We start from the raw sequence: 18328 nt of genomic DNA on the forward strand, positions 1-18328 counted from the left end.
AGTATAAAATGGAATAATATTTATACTATGAGTAAACCAAAACAGAAACCGTACCTTAATAGTCACTGAGCAAGTAAAGCACAATCAATTAAATCTAAGTGTGCGCACGTCGTACGATAACCTATAATTTGATTACAATTCGAATTAGATGTATTAACATAACTACTTTGGCGGATACGTTGATTTTCCCGTGACGGACATAACGTATTATGATATACTCGTCTTAGTAAATACTCAAACACGTTTAAGCTTCTAAAATATAACTAGTTATATAATTTATAGATTAAAACCTCTACTTAGTTATAAAAGAATAGAGTAACCCAACTTATTATTATTACTATTAGCTAATAAACCAGTATTCATATCTTAAGTGTTCGATTATTAACGTTCTATCGACACTACAAAGTATTAACTATTTTAATAATCGACGTTCAACGTTTAATATTTTATTATTTCAAATTTTCGTATATTACATTATAACATATTTAGCAAAAAATGATAGTGTATGTATAAATGTAGCGTTAAAGGGGTTTACACATTAATTCATTAATAACTAGCTAATTGGAGGATACTAGGAAAAAAAACATTTATGTTAATTAAATTTAAAAATACCCTTTTTAAAGTACGTAAACAACCTTTTTTTAATTTTTAACATTAGATGTTTTGGAACTTTTTTTTATTTATAAAAAATGATGATTTTTTCAAGAAGATATGACCGCTTTTTATTTGATTTTTCGGAAGAGTATACATGATGAGCAGGAGATGAGGTACGTTTAGTCTAACCTTGTTTTTTACTCTAAACGTTCGTATTTAACAAATGATCACCTCCAACCTGTTTTTTCTATTTAATATCTCCTCGTGTTATGTTGAATCGATAACTTAAGTTTTTTTTTTGTTAGTCTTTTATATTTATTAAAACTATTTGAAATATTATTATTATTTTTAATATTATCATCATTGTTATTAATAAGCTGTTAAGTTTAATTTAGCAGCTTGTTATAGTGATGATTTATGTAAACTAATGACCATCTATTCATTCAAAAGAAATTCAAATAACAACTACAATTCTTAGTGTATCAGTGTATATTGCATGTATTAAGTTATCTTTTAAACTTTCCCAACATGTGAACATGTAAGAACTCCTGTATTCTTAGTGTATCGGTTTTCTCCGGCTTTGCCACATTTTCATGGAATATTTAAAAAAGTTGATTACCCTTAAACCCTTAAATGTAGCGTTTAAGGGTTGGTTACAAATTAATTTACTGCCTAGCTAAAAGGATAACTGAGATAAAAGAATGAAAAGAAACATTTATATTAATAAATTTTGATAATACCATATTTAAAACACGTAATCAACTTTTTTAAATATTTAGGTGTTTTGAAACTTTCCTTTTATTATGAAAACCTTTTAAAAGCCTTATAAAAGTTCATGATTTTTTCAACAGTGGAATATGATAGTTTTTTATTTGAATTTTTAGAGGAGGGTGTATGACATGTAAAAAATAGGATACGATTAGTCTAACCCTATTTAAAAACCGACTAAACTATGTATTCAGTTTTCATTCTCTTTTTAAACCAAATCCAAAATAAGTAATCAAATATTTGGTTCTACAAAACTCATTTTGATTCCATCTTGTGAAACTTCAGGTTATCGATTTAAAACACAAACCTAACTGCATTATAGTTTAGATTTCGGTTCGGTTTTCAGTTTCTACCTGAAAATTCAAACCAATAGAACCTAAACCAAAACCAGAGAACAGCCAAAGTTGCAGAGTAGTTGGTGATTGGGAGATTTATATAAACTACCCAATTTCCATCATTTTCAACTTCCATAACAGAAATGCCCAACAAAATTCAATAATTATTTAAGATCAGACAAAATCTGATTAAAAATATAACAAAAGATTCATTTGAAGTTGTGTTGCTATCAAATCAATGCAGATTTTAAGGATTTTGTGAATTCTTCTAGCTTTTTAAGGCCTTCTTCAGGAGACATTGCGTCACCTAATATTTTGACCACCGCACTGCCCACTATCACCCCATCAGCTCCCCATTCAGCCATCTGCATGCATAACCAACAATTAAACCCAAAAAATATACCATCTCGATGCTGACGTGGCACCGCATCCTTTTTATATGTTATAGGATTAATTAATTCAATAGTACATTGCTATGATCGTTCCAACTTCCAACCAACCCGACCTACAAAGTTGACCCGCTTTGACCCATTATCCAAGCCACCTACTTTTAGGGGTGTCAATCGAGTCGTGCCGGGCTTGTGGGTTGAACGATCAAGCATGAACATGGCCCATATGCTTATTTTTTTTCTAGCACAACACAAAACTAACACGAGATTCACGGGTTTCGGTTTTATATAAAAGAGTTCGGGTTAGTTTTCAGTCGAATACTTTTAGTTAAATGGGTTGTGTTTGTGTCAACCCGACAGGCTCACAGGTTGACCCGTATAACCCATTTATTTTTTTCAAATGTATTTTTGTAATAAATTAATTGATTGGGTATCTTATGACAAATTAAAACTAAAATGGAAATTGACATAAAATTTTACAATAAAATGGTTCGTGTTACTTTGTATCATTGTATGCACAATGCCCACATCTGCATTAAAATATACTATAATCGTAGTACTAATCATATTATAAATTATTAAATGTTTAGATTACATCGAAACAGAAGGTAAGCGGGCAACAAGCTGCGCCGCTACCCCTTATGACAAATTAAAATGTAATTGTTTATATAAATTAGCATTTTTTGTTGTAAACATGTAAATTTAAAGTTTGGGTAAACAAAAACAAAAAAAGAAAAAGTAAAACTTTCAGGTCAAACGGGTTGCATTCGTGCCAACCCACAGATACATACGTCATGTCGGGTTAACGTTGCATCGCTGACATGATTTTTGGATTTGGGTCGAGTTCGGATTCGGGTAAAAAATTTTCGACTTAGTGTCAGGTTGGACCCACCAACCTGCAAACATGACCCATTTAACATCGCTAAACCAACCAACCCAAACATTTAAAATCTTATAACACTTCACGACACGTTTAACCCGTTTATCTAATCAAGCCAAATGGGTTGACGGGGTTTAAACAAGTCATTATTAAATTTTAAACGTGCTAAACGGGATGGTGAGCTGTAATAAACAGGTTAATCTGTATCATTAAACTAGTTAAATAGTTCAATCAAAACAAGACCCGTTTGGGTTGACTAACCTGTTTCACATGCTCGGGTGTAGAAATGCCAAATCCAACAGCCACAGGCTTACTCGATTCCTGTCGGATCAAGCAAATATATTATATTAAACAGATAATTCAGCCACCCAATATATTATTTTTCATCTTATTATTTAAATATAAAATACAGTTAATAGTCTAAACAGAACAAACCGCTTTAATTTCCTGCAGAAGAGACTGAACTTTCCCGCTTATCGAAGCACGAGCTCCCGTCACTCCAATAGAACTCACCTATATTACATTTTTAAAAGTTTTATCACAATGTCACTATAAAAAGAAATTTATAGCATTTAAATTTGAATAATAAAATTGCTTAAACAAAATTAATGAAACTTACAAGGTACAAATATCCCTCGGTAGCTTCAACAATTGCTTTCATTCGTTCTCTTGGAGTAGTAGGCGTTGTTAACAACACCTTAACATATAACGAAATTTAGTAACCTAATATACATTATATATTTTACATATAGTGTATAAAAATAAAAAATTAATAAATATTATTATGTAACCTACCAACTCGATGTTATGTTTGGAAGCTTCTTGTCTTAAAAGCTCGGTTTCTTCCAGAGGAACATCTGGCACCACAAGTCCTAAACACACACACACACACAGTTGACTGGTCAAACCACAAAGAAATCATTGACTATTATCTATATATAGAGTTAAAATCAAGTGTTATCTAGCTTATTATAAGTTACCATGGACTCCAACTTCTTTCACAGTAATCATAAACTTCTCCACTCCACGTTTAAGAATTGGGTTGTAATAAGTAAACAAAGCAATCGGACACGATAGTTGTGGTATCACCTAAATAGAGTTAAAATTATTAATACAAAACAATTATAAAAAAGTTACAAACAATCATGTTCAATAAAGGGTACCTGTTTTAACATATCAAGAATGGAATCAAGATTTGTGCCTCTTGCTAATGCTCGTGTGGCTGCAGCCTGCATGAAGAAATAGAAAAATAAATATGAATAATGTAGGTTTGGAAAAATGCTTAGTAATTAAAGATTATTTAACAAAATGATGCATTTAACCTGAATAACGGGTCCATCAGCTAATGGGTCAGAATATGGAACTCCTAATTCAATAATATCCGATCCACAAGTGTCGAGTATTTTCAATGCTTCTGCGGTTGTTGATAAATCGGGATCGCCAGCAGTAATATAGGGTATGAATGCTACCTTTGAAACACACAGAAGTTTGTAAGAACAGTTTACAGGTGGCAATTTTGACCCTTAATAAACAGGTCGAATTGGGTTATGTTTAACAAGCCAAACTGGCATAATAATAAAATTAGAAACATCTGAAAGAGAATGGGTCAACAAGGTTTCACAAGTGAAAAGTCACCCAAAGTGATGATGCATAAGCCTCCAAGATCATTTTTATAGAAATAAAACTATATATTAATGAAAATATAATTTTCCAATTGCATTTGACCCTTTAACGAAAGATCAATAAGTTTATGCAGAAATGACTGAAAACATACCTGTTCGATTAAGTTTGACCGTTTTATGAAAAATCAATGAGTTTATGTGCATAACTTTACATGTTACTGAAAATATACTTTTGCAATTACATCTGACCCTTGTTACGAAAGATCAATACAATACAGTAGAGCCTAACCAAGTTAATGATACATGTTTGGATTTGTGTATAAGTATGATTATTTGGAGACAGTCAAAAGTCAACGCCACACAAGTCAATGATAGATGTAAAACAGCGTAACCACAATTATCTGATTACTTACTATTTGCTCCTATATTCTTAATAATAATCACTTTGAAATGATACATCCAAATAGATAATTAAAAACCCCCAATTTCAAAAGTTTAAAGCCCTAATTCTAACCACATTGCAATCGAGAACCACAGAAACATTAATAGTAACTCATAATAGTAATAGTAATAGTAATAATAATAATAATCAATCGGATTAACAAACGAGAAACGAAGCATCGGAGAGATTGAAAAGAAAAGCCTAACCCAAATAATAAAGTTACTTACTTTTCCGTCATGTTTGAGTTTGGAGAAGGTGTCGGATAGTCCGAGGGTGGATGAGACCACGGCGAGAGTGGCCATTGGAGAGTTGAAGATTGATTTTGATTTTGATTTGAGAGGGAAATGAATGGAGGTTGGAGGAGAATGAAGGCGAAAGAGAGAGTGTGAGTGTGAGTGTGAGTGTGAGTGTGAGTGTGTTGTTGCGGGTGGAGTAATGATGATGATTTGGTAGCACCCATGGACAGCTGCGTGCATCTTCTTGATTCTGATATTATTATTTTGCGGCTTGGTTTGGTAGTAAAAGGGGTTTGTTTATATAGGTGACATAAAGTTAATTGGTTTCTACTTTGGGTGGGATTTGTTATTATTGTTACAAGACTCAAATAAGCAAAGCTGTCGTCAAATCTAAGTGTTCACATTCATACTTATCTTCTTCCATATTGGTATGGTACGTTACAAAATTTGTTTGTTAGGTGAGATTCAAATTAAATTCCTATTCAAGGAGTGACCCATAATTGTTTAAAAAAAATCGTATTTTTATAAGTAATTTTGTTTTAAAACATAATTTTAAAATTTTACTTTTTTTTGCAATGAAAACAGTAGTAGTTTATCTAGAGAAATAATTTAGGTTGAGGTTTAAATTCAGGCAACTTCTTAACCACCCAACCAGTTCACTCATCTATCATAAAACACAAAACATTGACTTTTTGGCATGTGCAAAACATGGAAAATGCTGACTCACCATGCATTCCATTTCTCCAACAGAGAATAATCCATCTTTTGTTACCTCTGGCATGTCATAAACAAAAAGACAGTATCTTTAGAATCCACATGATAAATGCTTAAATGCTGAAAAGGTTGGCTTTTAAAAATAGACAAAAGAATTTCCAAAGGGCTGCAAATAAAAAAAAACTAACCGTTCCGTTTAACTCCCAAATGCTTCAATAATGCATCTTCAATATCTCGTGACCCACGGATCATACAAGGATTGTTCCACATACCAAAAGATGGTATTTTCCAACCTGAAAAACCGTTTCCCTAATTTAAATTATATATCCAGATAGAAAAGAAAAACTGTCAAAACATGGTTTTGAATACTTACCTTGGATCTGTTGAACATTGAATAAAATGTTGCAACCTCATACACACGAATAGGAGCAACTTCTATCACTTTAGCCACCTTTACATAGTTAAAAACTTGATCTCAGAAACCTTTTTTTATGCTCTTTCCGAGCCCTGAAGTTTTAAGGGATTCTCGGAAACGGCTTATCTTATCCATAAGTTTACAAAAGTAAATTTAAAAAGACTAAAAATTTGTCAAAAACCTTAAAGAATTAGGAATTCCGGGAATGAAGCTGTATTTTGAGCTAATGACCCATAAAAGAAATCTAAAACCATTATTTTTATTTTTAGATTCGTAATAGAAATAGCAAAATTATATTAACGAGATGGAGCGGATGAAAACTTCAATTTTATACATGCAACTCAGTTGAATTTGGTTAGGTTTTTTCTAATCATTTTCGGTTGTTTGTAATACAATTCCGTTGCAGTTAAAAAAGAAAACTCGAAAGAAAGCATATAAATGTAAAACGGCTTAATGACTTCAATTCTTTAACTTAAAAAAATGTAAAACAAATCTACACATTAAATAAAAAGAACAGAAAAGGTTGGAAAAAAACTAAATTTTGGATCAAATGGTTTGACCGAAAATTTATATGTTATATATAATCATGTTTACTTTTCTAGCGTTGGGAGATATTTTATTTTCATTTTCTTTAAATGGAAGATAATATAAATTAAATAGCATATTCAGGACAAGAACATTAGTTATTTAACTTTTGGAGGATAACACAAACCTTACCAAGAAAAAGGTAGCAAATTATATTAAAAAAAAAAATCCAACCATAACTATTCTCTGACAACAATCCATACGTTTATACGGATAATTTATGCAAGAACAATAGCACTCACATAGACTTTATCCACACTCAATTTCATTAGTAACAAATAACAAGAAAACATACTTTTCTTCTGAAAATAAAATCGGATGGAAATCAAGTATATATACATGATTACCGATGTAGACTTGCTTGTGACAATAATGATTATGAAAATTATATTAATAGGTTATCATAGAGTAAGTTACAATCCGATATAAATTCAAGATTGAATAATAACCGTTTGATAAGGACATCCAATATTGAATATTAAACGGTCTGATAATTGATTCTGAGCCCTTGGATACGGTTGTTATGGCATTTTCATCGCGTGTTTAGGGTTCATCCCCTTCTTTCTCTCCCTTTATATACCAACCAACAAGAGATCGATATTTTGTCCTCTTCTTTTCTTCAACCTTCTGCTGGCTGACAAGAGAGAATTAAGAATTATCAGTGCTTTTAGATGGTCTTTGCGCTCTCCGCCGGTGATTCACAAGGCGAGTTCCTTGCTGGTATGTCATCTCTTTCAACATATTATTTGTAAATAAATTATGACGATTACTGTGGTTCTAGTGATGGTTAGATTAAGTCATTGTCTTAATCAGTCCAAAAGTTGTGAGTTTGGAGCGTTTCGTCTTAAAAGAAAAGAATATGGCTATCGATTCCAAGAGAAATTTGGAGATTTTTTGCTTCAAGTATATATATATATATGGGATTCAATTATACTTTAGGTTTCCTCATGCATATTATATTGTTTTGATTTGATTTGATTTCATGATTTTGATTCCATTGCAGAACAAGGGTACACTGCCGTTCTTCTGAAAAAACAAAAAATAAAAAAAAAATTTGCAAAATGAAGCATTAAATTTGGCTATTGTAATTGAAAAGGATTGTTATTACATGTTGAGTTCATTGAGGCGTGAGTTGTCATGGCTTTGTAATTGCAAGGTCCATTGAGGCGAACATCTGCGTATAAAAATGGGCCACTTTAAAAAGATTAAATCGATTTGGGTCAAGACGGGCCACTTAAATAAACCAAATTGGTTCGGGTCAAAATGGGCCACTTAAATCCACCAAGGCACTCCTGCATTTAACAAACTTCAAGTTATTAATTTGAAGGTCACAAGTGCTTTAGAACAAGTTCGGTCGGGTTGGGTAACGGGTCAGAACGGGTTTGGGTCAGGACTGGCTGATCTAAAATGGGTTCAATTTGGCTCGGGTTAAATCAAGCTCTATACAATATACAAAATAGGCTCGGGTTGGGTAATGAATCAAAACAGGTTCAGGTCCAAATGCGCTAATTTTAAATAGGTCCAATTTGGCTTAGGTCAAAACAGGTTCTGCTTAAAATATGTACATGTTAAAACCTGTTCTACTAAAAAATATGTTTGGGTTAAAACAAGTTATATTCAAATTTCAAAATAATGTTTGAGTTGAAACGATTCGAGTTCAACAAATATGTTTCTTTAGAAGTAAAGTAACCCTAATCAACTCATTTGTATATAAATTAGTTAAAATTGCCCCTGCTAATATTGCCATTATGAACTGTGTTTATTTTTTATTTTATTGAGTGAGACTTTTGTAGATGGATGAACTAATACTATGGGATCTCAAGTTAATATTCATGCAAGTTTAAGTATATAAATTTATTTTATTCTATGTGATAGCATGGAAGCAGTGGGAACCGTAACAGTTGGCACGAGAGTAACCAAGCAGCAAGTTGCAGATGTTGTTGTTGTGTGTGTGTGTGGGGGGGGGGGGGGGGGGTCCAGTGGAAGCATAGGCTGAAGAGCAGGTACTTCCCACATATAAAGTTGCACATGTCCTTTCTTCTGTTGACTTGACTGTAGCAGCATCAGTTATGCTTAAGGGAATGGCTACCCAGTTCCTTCTCCACCATTACTTTAAGGTCACATTTTTCATTTAATACTTTTGTCTTTAGATATCTTATTTTAAGATCTCTTTATGGATTGATTTTTGTCACTCATCAAAACATTCTCTTCAACAAGCTAATGAAATTTTGAACCAACAATAATATTATTTATATTTTGTAGCTATATTTATTATAGCAGTTGCGTAGGATACTCTAGATTGAGATTTATAGAGTAAGATCTTTTTCTAATCAAGTTCCCTTTTCTATTTTTAAATAATCAAAATTTTATTCAACTGAAAAGGATACATACAACCTACACATACACCTTTTTGTTTCAAAAAAAAACACAACATTTATGGCAAACATATAGTTTTCTTCTTTCTTTAGAAGTTATGCTTTGACGTTTTGAAAAACTTGCAAGAATCAGTTAATAGATTTGACCACTTTTTGGGTTAATATGTTTACGATAGTTCACAATTTGGTTTTTATTAACTGTGACGCTAATGCTAATTGGTTGTTCTTATACGAAAATTAAGTGAAATTAGATCATCGGAGAAAAAAAATTGAACTTGATAAACAAATATTGTTTTCTTTTAGAATGTAGGGAAAGTTTTGTTTGTGTTATTATAATGTAGCACTGCATGACACGAGGCATCAAGGACGCGAAGCATGAAATTTCTTATGAATAGATGTTTGTTGCTTGTCACAGCTTACAATGAGCATTTTATTTTGTGTTTCGTGTGTATGACTTTAAAAGTCAAAGTAGTACAATGGTTGTTTGGCTTTAAAAGTCCAAGGACGACAGTTATAGGGCAAGAAAAATGATTATCAGGTTCTGTATTCATCATACTTATTTTTTCTATAGAAACTTTGCTGATGGTATCAACCTATCATTCGTACTTCTAAGGTTCTTATTTGTACAATTTTACGATTTAATTGTGATTATTGATAGTGCAACTTGCAAGGATTCGTGTCTAATTTTGGATCAGTTTTTGGAGCATGTTAATGGGTGACATCTCATTCATCTGAACCAACCCCCCCCCCCCCCCCCAAAGACGGGTAAAGTACTAGTTAGTACTTGTTAAACTGTTGGTATAAGTTATTGTTTCTGTTTCCATTGATATCACTTCATTTTCGATAAAAAGAACTCAAAGAAGAATTTATATATAAAGGATGATGGTTGAAATACAACGCAGATAAGCGGGGCAACAAGCTATGCCATAACCCTTTTAAATGACAAAAGTTTTGTCACAAAACCTATCCTACTTAAAACTAAATAAAGCAAAACTTAATAAACGCATCAGGACCGTTCATTCCATACATATACCATAAGAACATGCATTACATCAACAGTTTGCCAAATTCAACATCCAAAAATCGTTCTATGTTTTGCAACAAGTAAATCCAAAAAGACGGAGTTATGTTACACATTTCAGTACAACGATCAACGCCTCAGACCGACAAATTATTAGAAAAATAAACATTTAACGCGAAAAAAGCTCGTCTTAGCATGCATCCAGGTCACGACATGGAGGCGGTTTGGGCTCACCCAACAACGTAGTATTCCCACCTTCGGGCCCACAGTTGATCCGTTGTGGGTTCTGTGTGCCACGCTGCCAAAACAAAACAATAATGTAAACAAGGTTGGTAACGAAACGAGTCAAATGTTGAGCTGACACGCCACATTTAATCTGTTTAAATTTCATAAATAATTACCGGTGGCTTCTCTCCACGTCTAAGAGCCTCGACTATCACCACAACTCTCTTTGGTGTCACATCTTCCTGTTTATTTACAAAAACAAAATTTATCTGGTGGTTTAAAAAAATAACACAAATATAGAAAAATGGTTAAATATGCCTACATAGTAGTTATACGTATATCCTTCAGATCCATTTGAATAATCTGCCACGGTAATCATAGGAGCATTTACACAACAACCCTGCATATAGTAAAACAAACAAAAGCCATCCATTCTCAAAAAGTTAAAGAGAACATAACAACACAATATTAATAATATCATACCAAAAACTATAGCTAATAACTAATAATTATAATCCAATTTATCTAGAGAAATAATTTAGGTTGAGGTTTAAATTCAGGCAACTTCTTAACCACCCAACCAGTTCACTCATCTATCATAAAACACAAAACATTGACTTTTTGGCATGTGCAAAACATGGAAAATGCTGACTCACCATGCATTCCATTTCTCCAACAGAGAATAATCCATCTTTTGTTACCTCTGGCATGTCATAAACAAAAAGACAGTATCTTTAGAATCCACATGATAAATGCTTAAATGCTGAAAAGGTTGGCTTTTAAAAATAGACAAAAGGATTTCCAAAGGGCTGCAAATAAAAAAAAACTAACCGTTCCGTTTAACTCCCAAATGCTTCAATAACGCATCTTCAATATCTCGTGACCCACGGATCATACAAGGAGTTGTTCCACATACCAAAAGATGGTATTTTCCAACCTGAAAAACCGTTTCACTAATTTAAATTATATATCCAGATAGAAAAGAAAAACTGTCAAAACATGGTTTTGAATACTTACCTTGGATCTGTTGAACATTGAATAAAATGTTGCAACCTCATACACACGAATAGGAGCAACTTCTATCACTTTAGCCACCTTTAGAATGCACCAGATTGTAACATTAGTGTAAACACCTAAGTAGCACGGGAACGGGTACGGGACCAGGATACGGGGACGTTACGGGTACGGGAAACGGCAAAAATCAAAAATCCAAGATACGGGTACGGCAACGGTACGGCAAAAAAAATATAAAAAAAATACAAATATATTAAACAAAGTCCAAAAAATATATATATTTGTTTTAAGAATTGAATACGTTAGTTAAATCTAGGGTTATAAATGAAATACAAACCTAGAGAGACTAGATTAAAAAAACACCTTTTATGTAAATTTTAAAAGTTTTAGAGATTAGATGCATATAAGTAAAAGATAAAGGGGTTAAATGTTAAAAAAACCTAAACTTAATTTAAACCTAAAAACCTAAAATAAGTTAACAGCCGTCACACTGTATCTTCTTCCTTCTTCCTACTGCTCCGGCGCCGGAATCTCCACCGGAATTTGCTACAAGCTCGCTATTTGAATGATGAGTGATGAATATTGAATGTGTAAGTTGTAACGAGAAGATAAAACCCTAAATATTATAGGAAACGTTTCGGAAACTTTGAGCACGCCGTACCCAATTTTCTGAAACGGCCGGGAAACGTTTCGGCGGCGTTTCCCGTCCCCGGCGCGTCCCTGGGACGGCGACTCCACATCAGTTGGCGTTTCGGTGCATCGTAGGGTAAACACCAATATATATATATATACATATATATATATGTATATATATATATATATGTTATCGCTAGTTAATTGAAAAATCAACATTCATGGTAACAACATACTGCGTTCATTGCTGAAACTGGAAGCCACCCTCCATGCTGCTGTTGTGCAAGATCCAGCAGAGGAATGACTGCTGATTGCTTGTAATTTGATGGATAATGAGACAGTATCTCCTTCACCTGCATGTAGCAAATAAACCCTAGAATTCAAGATAACATACACTTTTAATCAAGACAAATACAGAGCCATAGCTTCAATCAGTACCTTACATTCATGTGCATAATTCTTCCTAAGTTAACAAACATAGTTATCAAAGGCGCATAGTTATCAAAAGTACACTTAAATAAAATATTAAAATATATTATGTATTAGGAAAATAATCTATTCTTCAAATAAAATATACAAAAGCTATTATATAACATTTAATATCATCTAATTAGTAGTATCAAAAGTTCTTAAAGAGCCAAGATTCAAATGTAATTCCAAAACTTGAATACAAAAATTTTGAAAGTGAAGTACCAAAAGTTCAAATACCAAAATGCTCAAAACATGAAAGCCAAAATTCAAAAAAGTAAAAAGTCGTAAAGGATCAAATGATCATTGTTCTTGAGCCGCCAAATATCAATAGAGGTGTCGTGAACTTCAAAACGTGAAAATAAAGCTCATATAATGGGCCCTCGCCTGAAAAATAAGCCTAGGCGCAAGAAGCACGGGCTTTTAACAACTATGTTAACAGTTTCATTTGCATAAATCTATTTCATACATACCAAATGAACTAAAATTTGAGCAAATCAGATATAAAATATCAAGCAGTCTAACTTGATTCTTATGCTTATATCATCCTACAATATCGGCATACTCAACTAAGCTAAAAACTAGCTCCACAAAAAATAACATGTTTTTTAGAACTTTCTATCTAGGGCAAATTCAGTTTCTCAATATCCCTAATTCCTTGTTAACAATAAGCCGTAAAATCCGAATAATAAGAGCATACGGTGGCAACTGACCTTGGATTTATTAGCTTCACTGAATTCCCATGGCAGATCAGGCTTATTATCGGGAGAATCAAGGTGCTACACGCACAATCATCACCAAATCCATAAAACATTAGAAAATGAAATTAAAACATGAAACGGACAGATCAATTTAAGACTTACATAGTTTAGGGCAGTAGATAACGATCGAGTTGTCTAAAAACACAAATTAATAGATTTCAAATTATGAAGAGTAAATTAATGTGATTAATATAAAATTGAAAGTAAAAGAGACCTGAGGGAACTGACGGACGGCTTGGCGGATCTCGGCCAGACGTTTGGATGCCAATCGGGCCAACATTTTTGAGGTCCGGTGGTGTGACTGACTGACGGCGAACAAATTGGGGATGGATTTTTAACGTCTACGCATCGTGACGACGTTTGTACTCGTGGTTTCCACGTGGTCTGATTTGGGTAGTGAAAGTTATTGGGCTTGGGTTGGGCTAAATGTTTCGTATTAAAAGAGTACCCGGTTTTGAAAATATGGGTTATTAACCGTAACCCCGTTTTTTAGTGGAGATAAAGTAACCTTTGTTACCAGTTAGGTTAGGTTTAAAGCCGGTTAACCTTATTACTCTTTGAAATTATTCAACATTATTAACACTGATTATATTTGTCTATTGCAGCTAACTAGTTTCTTAATGGTTTTGGTTTACAGGTTTCAATGTGCAAATCTCTAAACAGTCCGTAGCTTACGGTTAATGTTAGTTACAAACCGGATTCTGCTATACTTGTTAATAACTGGTTTCTGAAACATAATTAGTAGGGTAAATGTTATAACACGAGTGAATGCCAGTTTAAATAGCCCACTGTCTGTTTTGAATAATATCTGGTGTAGAGTTAGAGGTGAGTGTTTGATAAGTGTTTCCAGCTACATTACATATGAAAGTTTGAATGAAATGGATATGTGTGTTTATTATTGGATTTCAAATTGATTAAACGACAAATCAAACTGAATAACAACTGTTTAAACTGAACTGGGTTACACATGTGGTATTTTGAGTGGTTCTAAATCGAAACCAAATTAGATTTTCGGTTCAGTTTTGAACTACCTAAATCTAGTTTTGTCTGGCTTTCCCTCTCAGCCAGAAAATCTCTGAACCGACTAAATTAAACCGATAACCCAAACTCCCATATATAGTAAAAATGCATACAAATTTCCATATCATTAACATACTTTCTCAAAATGTTAAAACATGTTAAATTTTCCTCAGCTGTAAAATCATTCTTTTTGACGACTACACACACCCGTATACTTTTACTACTAAGTATCAAAAACCTTATTACTGGCCCAGACTGGAACTAGGTGTAACATTTCGGGTTTTTTCCATACACATATTTGTATTCATTTATCGGGTTACGAACCTTATTCGGATTTTTTTCATTAATAAAGTTATGCAATTATTATTGAAATAATTATTTTTATCTTAGTTTATAATTTCTTAACTTTCATTTGTGCCAAATAGCCCTTAGAAACTCTAAAAATCGCTTGAAATGGCTTAAAATGCGTTTTGGAAATACAGGGACTAAAACTGTCAAAAGTTGAAAGTCTGGTGAAGCTGCATCTTCACGCGGCGCGAAGATGTCAGCCTAGCACCTTAATCGTGGCGTGGAGATGTCACCAGATCAGCCAAATTAGTTCGTGATCTTCGTTTAATGCTAAATCTTTCATAAATCAACCCTAAATCATGAAAATTGAGCCACAAGTTATTGTATTTAGTGTGTAATAATGTCTAGGTTCATAATCAGTAATTTGGTTAATATATTGATGAATATATGACCCGATTTCATTTTTAATTGTGTGATTCGGTTCAACAAATTGATTTAACTTCTATATAAACACCTCATAACTCAAAACCCTAAAGTTTACTGCAACTAAGCATTCCCAGCCGTCACCTACTTTTAACCGACGTTTTCTTGCTCGTTTTTGCTCGTTCACTTGAAGACGAGGAGCTGCAGTCTGACTTTGACATTCGTTAAACCTTTGACCTCGATTTCTCGCTAATACAAACTCCATCCGGGTAAGTTATTAACTGATCAAACGCTCATTAATACTCACTTGTGGATAACCCTCGATCAATTTATGAGATTGAGGAGTATTGACGGGTCAAGTTGAGTCAAACCCGTTTTAGGGCAAAATAGTCAATAACTTTGACTATCCGTTTTCTCATACTTTTGGTTGGATTGAACGTTCGGATCCAAAAGACATTTATTCTCGTAGAGAAATTTTAAGACTACTGACCAAAACCCGACTTCTGACTCGCTGTTCGGATTCTGGTCAGTACCCAGCTCGCTTAAATTTTAAATATAACATAACTTTAGTTCTAAACGTCCGTTTGGGTTGATTCTAGCGGAAACAAGTTCGTTTTTATCTATATTATCATATCTCAAAGATTTAGATTCTGATTGTTTATATCGTTTGACGTGTAGTGGACGACTCGCTTATTCGTTAGCTCGTTTAAACGCATTTATTAATCGCTTGTCATTAATCTAATGTGAGTTTTATCATTCCCCTATTTTACTCAATTTTCACAACGTTATGGGGACATATGCGTATATTATATATATATATATATATATATATATATATATATATATATATATATATATCAAACAAATAGCAAACGTCCAATTGTGTGTGATTAATCAAATATACTTATTATATGCTTACTTGTTTATGTGCGCATTCGTGTTCGAAGAGTTCACGCATATCCCCATGTATTGGGTTCTCATGCTATTGACCAACGCCCGATTCACTTGACAATGGTCTTATTATTATCTGCTCATGGTTGATTTACCGGCGCTCGATTCGCTTGGCAATGGTTTAATCGACAACTTATTTGCTCATAGTTTGATTTCATTACCGCATTTATTACATTTGGCTTATTCTCTTATTTATCACATTAACTTTATATCATTGCAAAACTGGTGATAAATTCACTCAACATATGTTGTTGACAAACTCTGTTTTCTACGCATATGCAAGTTGTTATTGAATTGAAGTTGAAGCATGGACACTTATAAAGACCTTGGTTTTAATGAAGACAAACATGAATTTAAATTTGTTATATATATTTATTTGAATTGTTTTGTTATATTTGGATATTGTGTATACATTTGAAATAAAATAATTAAATAGATATTGTCACATTTTATTTATGATAGTATCTTCGAGCGGTGAGCAATCGGATTACGCCCCGGCGTTTCTGCCTTAGGTTGGGGTGTGACACTAGGGGTGCAAAGGGCCGAGTTGAGCCCGAGTTCGATTAGGCTCGAGCTCGGCTTGTTTACTATTTTTTAATTAATTTTGTTATATGTTTATAAATATTTTTACATATATTTTGTTCGATAATATTTTTATATATAGCATAATATATATTGTTAGTTTTTTTTAACAACATTATATGGATAATTAATAATTATTATATATATATATTATATTATAAAAATTAAATTAATGAAAGGTTCGTTTAGGCTCGCGAGTCGGCTCGAGCTCGATTAGTAAGGTTAAGGTTCTAGCTCGTTTATTAAACAAACTTAGTTTTAGGCCTAAGCTCAAGTTCGGGCATAGGCTCGTTTAAGCTTGGCTCAGTCAAGTTTTTCGTAAGCCGATTTCAAGCAGCTCGGCTTATATATACTGGACCCCTTGGTTGAACCATAAAATTCACTAACAGCCTAACCCGGTCCAACACTTTAACAAGTCAGTATTGTTATCTTCCTTCCCGAACAAGACCACTTTTGTGTTGCAGAAATGGCGATAAGACACCAAATATCTGTCACAAACAACCTCCAATTCATCCCCAAACTCAAACACCCACCTCGTAACTTCTTCTTATACCCATACCCCACATCATCATCATCAAACAACAAAAACTTCAACATCAAATTATCCCTCAACACTAACGGAGTTTACACCAGCAACAGCGACCACTACGAGTACGAGAAAGGTTTAACTGGAAGCAGTCAGCAATACCCTAGACCGGAAGAGGTTCCATGGAAGAAGGAACTGTGTAATTCGGTTCAGCTAATTGGAACCGTTGGAACTCCGGTTGAGTTTAAGGAACTTAATTCCGGTAAGGTCCTTGCTTCGTGTCGCCTCGCCGTCAGGAAATCGGCCACTGATACCACATGGTAATGTTACTTACTAGCCAATCATTTAGGAATGAATTGCTTGTTTTCAATTTTGGCTTTTGTTTGTTTCAATTTAGGGTTCTTGAAGAGGTAGGTCCCAGCAGAGCCCAGTTGGACCCGCAAGACTCACCTTAAACAGGGACGTCTGCGCAGAGACCAACTGGATCCGCAGCACCAACCATGCTCAGAGAAGTGACGTCCTTACGCGCAGTATGCAAGCTGGTCCCGCAAGAAATGCCTCCCATGGTGAAGGACTCCGCCTGTTCCCGCAGCCCTCGGATACAAGCCATGAGGAAAGGCCACCCGCGCAGCATGGCTACACGCACAAGGCACTTAGCTCTCAATCGTTCAGTGTCACCTGAAGGAATGAGCCAAGCCGGGAGCAATCCCGCACAGAGGCGGGAGGGGGAATACTCCCGCCCAAATAAGCCAGTCCGTATACTGAAGGATCTTTTACTGTACCTGACGAGGTGTGGGCAAAAGATCTGATCAGAGATGCGACAGCTCACTGACAGCAGCATGGCAGACAGCACGCCCACAGCACTGTGACCAATAGCCGCCGCCTACCCACCAACTCCTGCCATACCACGTGCCTAGCCTGTAGTTGGCAGAAGAGGAAGAGTACACGACACGCCTGCTCTGTGTCAGCCGCTACCTATCCACCACTCACAGGCAGGGCACGTGCATAGGTTACAGTTGGTAGCGTGTTGGGCCGGCTAAACCCCTTGGAAACCTACCTTC

The 18328-nt window shown here is 34.2% G+C and overlaps 2 protein-coding genes and 1 long non-coding RNA gene across 3 annotated transcripts; all 3 read right to left on the reverse strand.

The window, feature by feature from the left end:
• Positions 1-1814: 1814 nt before the first annotated feature.
• LOC143565784 (tryptophan synthase alpha chain, chloroplastic-like) lies at positions 1815-5350 on the reverse strand. The gene is made up of 9 exons (XM_077052651.1): positions 5258-5350; positions 4289-4435; positions 4130-4195; positions 3947-4055; positions 3762-3838; positions 3586-3663; positions 3402-3479; positions 3228-3287; positions 1815-2062 (listed from the first exon to the last, which is right to left on the reverse strand). The coding sequence occupies exons 1-9, from the start codon at positions 5330-5332 to the stop codon at positions 1928-1930; spliced, it is 825 nt and encodes a 274-aa protein (XP_076908766.1). The 5' UTR covers positions 5333-5350; the 3' UTR covers positions 1815-1927.
• Positions 5351-5992: 642 nt separating this feature from the next.
• On the reverse strand, positions 5993-6432 carry LOC143565786 (uncharacterized). Its single transcript, XR_013141130.1, has 3 exons — positions 6354-6432; positions 6169-6273; positions 5993-6040 (listed from the first exon to the last, which is right to left on the reverse strand). It is a non-coding gene; the product is annotated as an uncharacterized LOC143565786 (long non-coding RNA).
• A 4083-nt stretch (positions 6433-10515) lies between these two features.
• LOC143565787 (NADH dehydrogenase [ubiquinone] flavoprotein 2, mitochondrial) lies at positions 10516-13870 on the reverse strand. The gene is made up of 10 exons (XM_077052652.1): positions 13692-13870; positions 13580-13612; positions 13430-13495; positions 12485-12601; positions 11619-11696; positions 11433-11538; positions 11258-11304; positions 10924-11001; positions 10778-10843; positions 10516-10674 (listed from the first exon to the last, which is right to left on the reverse strand). Exons 1-10 carry the CDS (start codon positions 13755-13757, stop codon positions 10567-10569), a joined length of 765 nt encoding a protein of 254 aa, XP_076908767.1. The 5' UTR covers positions 13758-13870; the 3' UTR covers positions 10516-10566.
• Between the last annotated feature and the right edge of the window lie 4458 nt (positions 13871-18328).

The sequence above is a fragment of the Bidens hawaiensis genome, unplaced genomic scaffold (assembly GCF_021521415.1).
Source record: "Bidens hawaiensis isolate Kalapana, Puna unplaced genomic scaffold, B.hawaiensis_p1.1 tig00022524_1, whole genome shotgun sequence".
NCBI classification, from domain to species: domain Eukaryota; kingdom Viridiplantae; phylum Streptophyta; class Magnoliopsida; order Asterales; family Asteraceae; genus Bidens; species Bidens hawaiensis.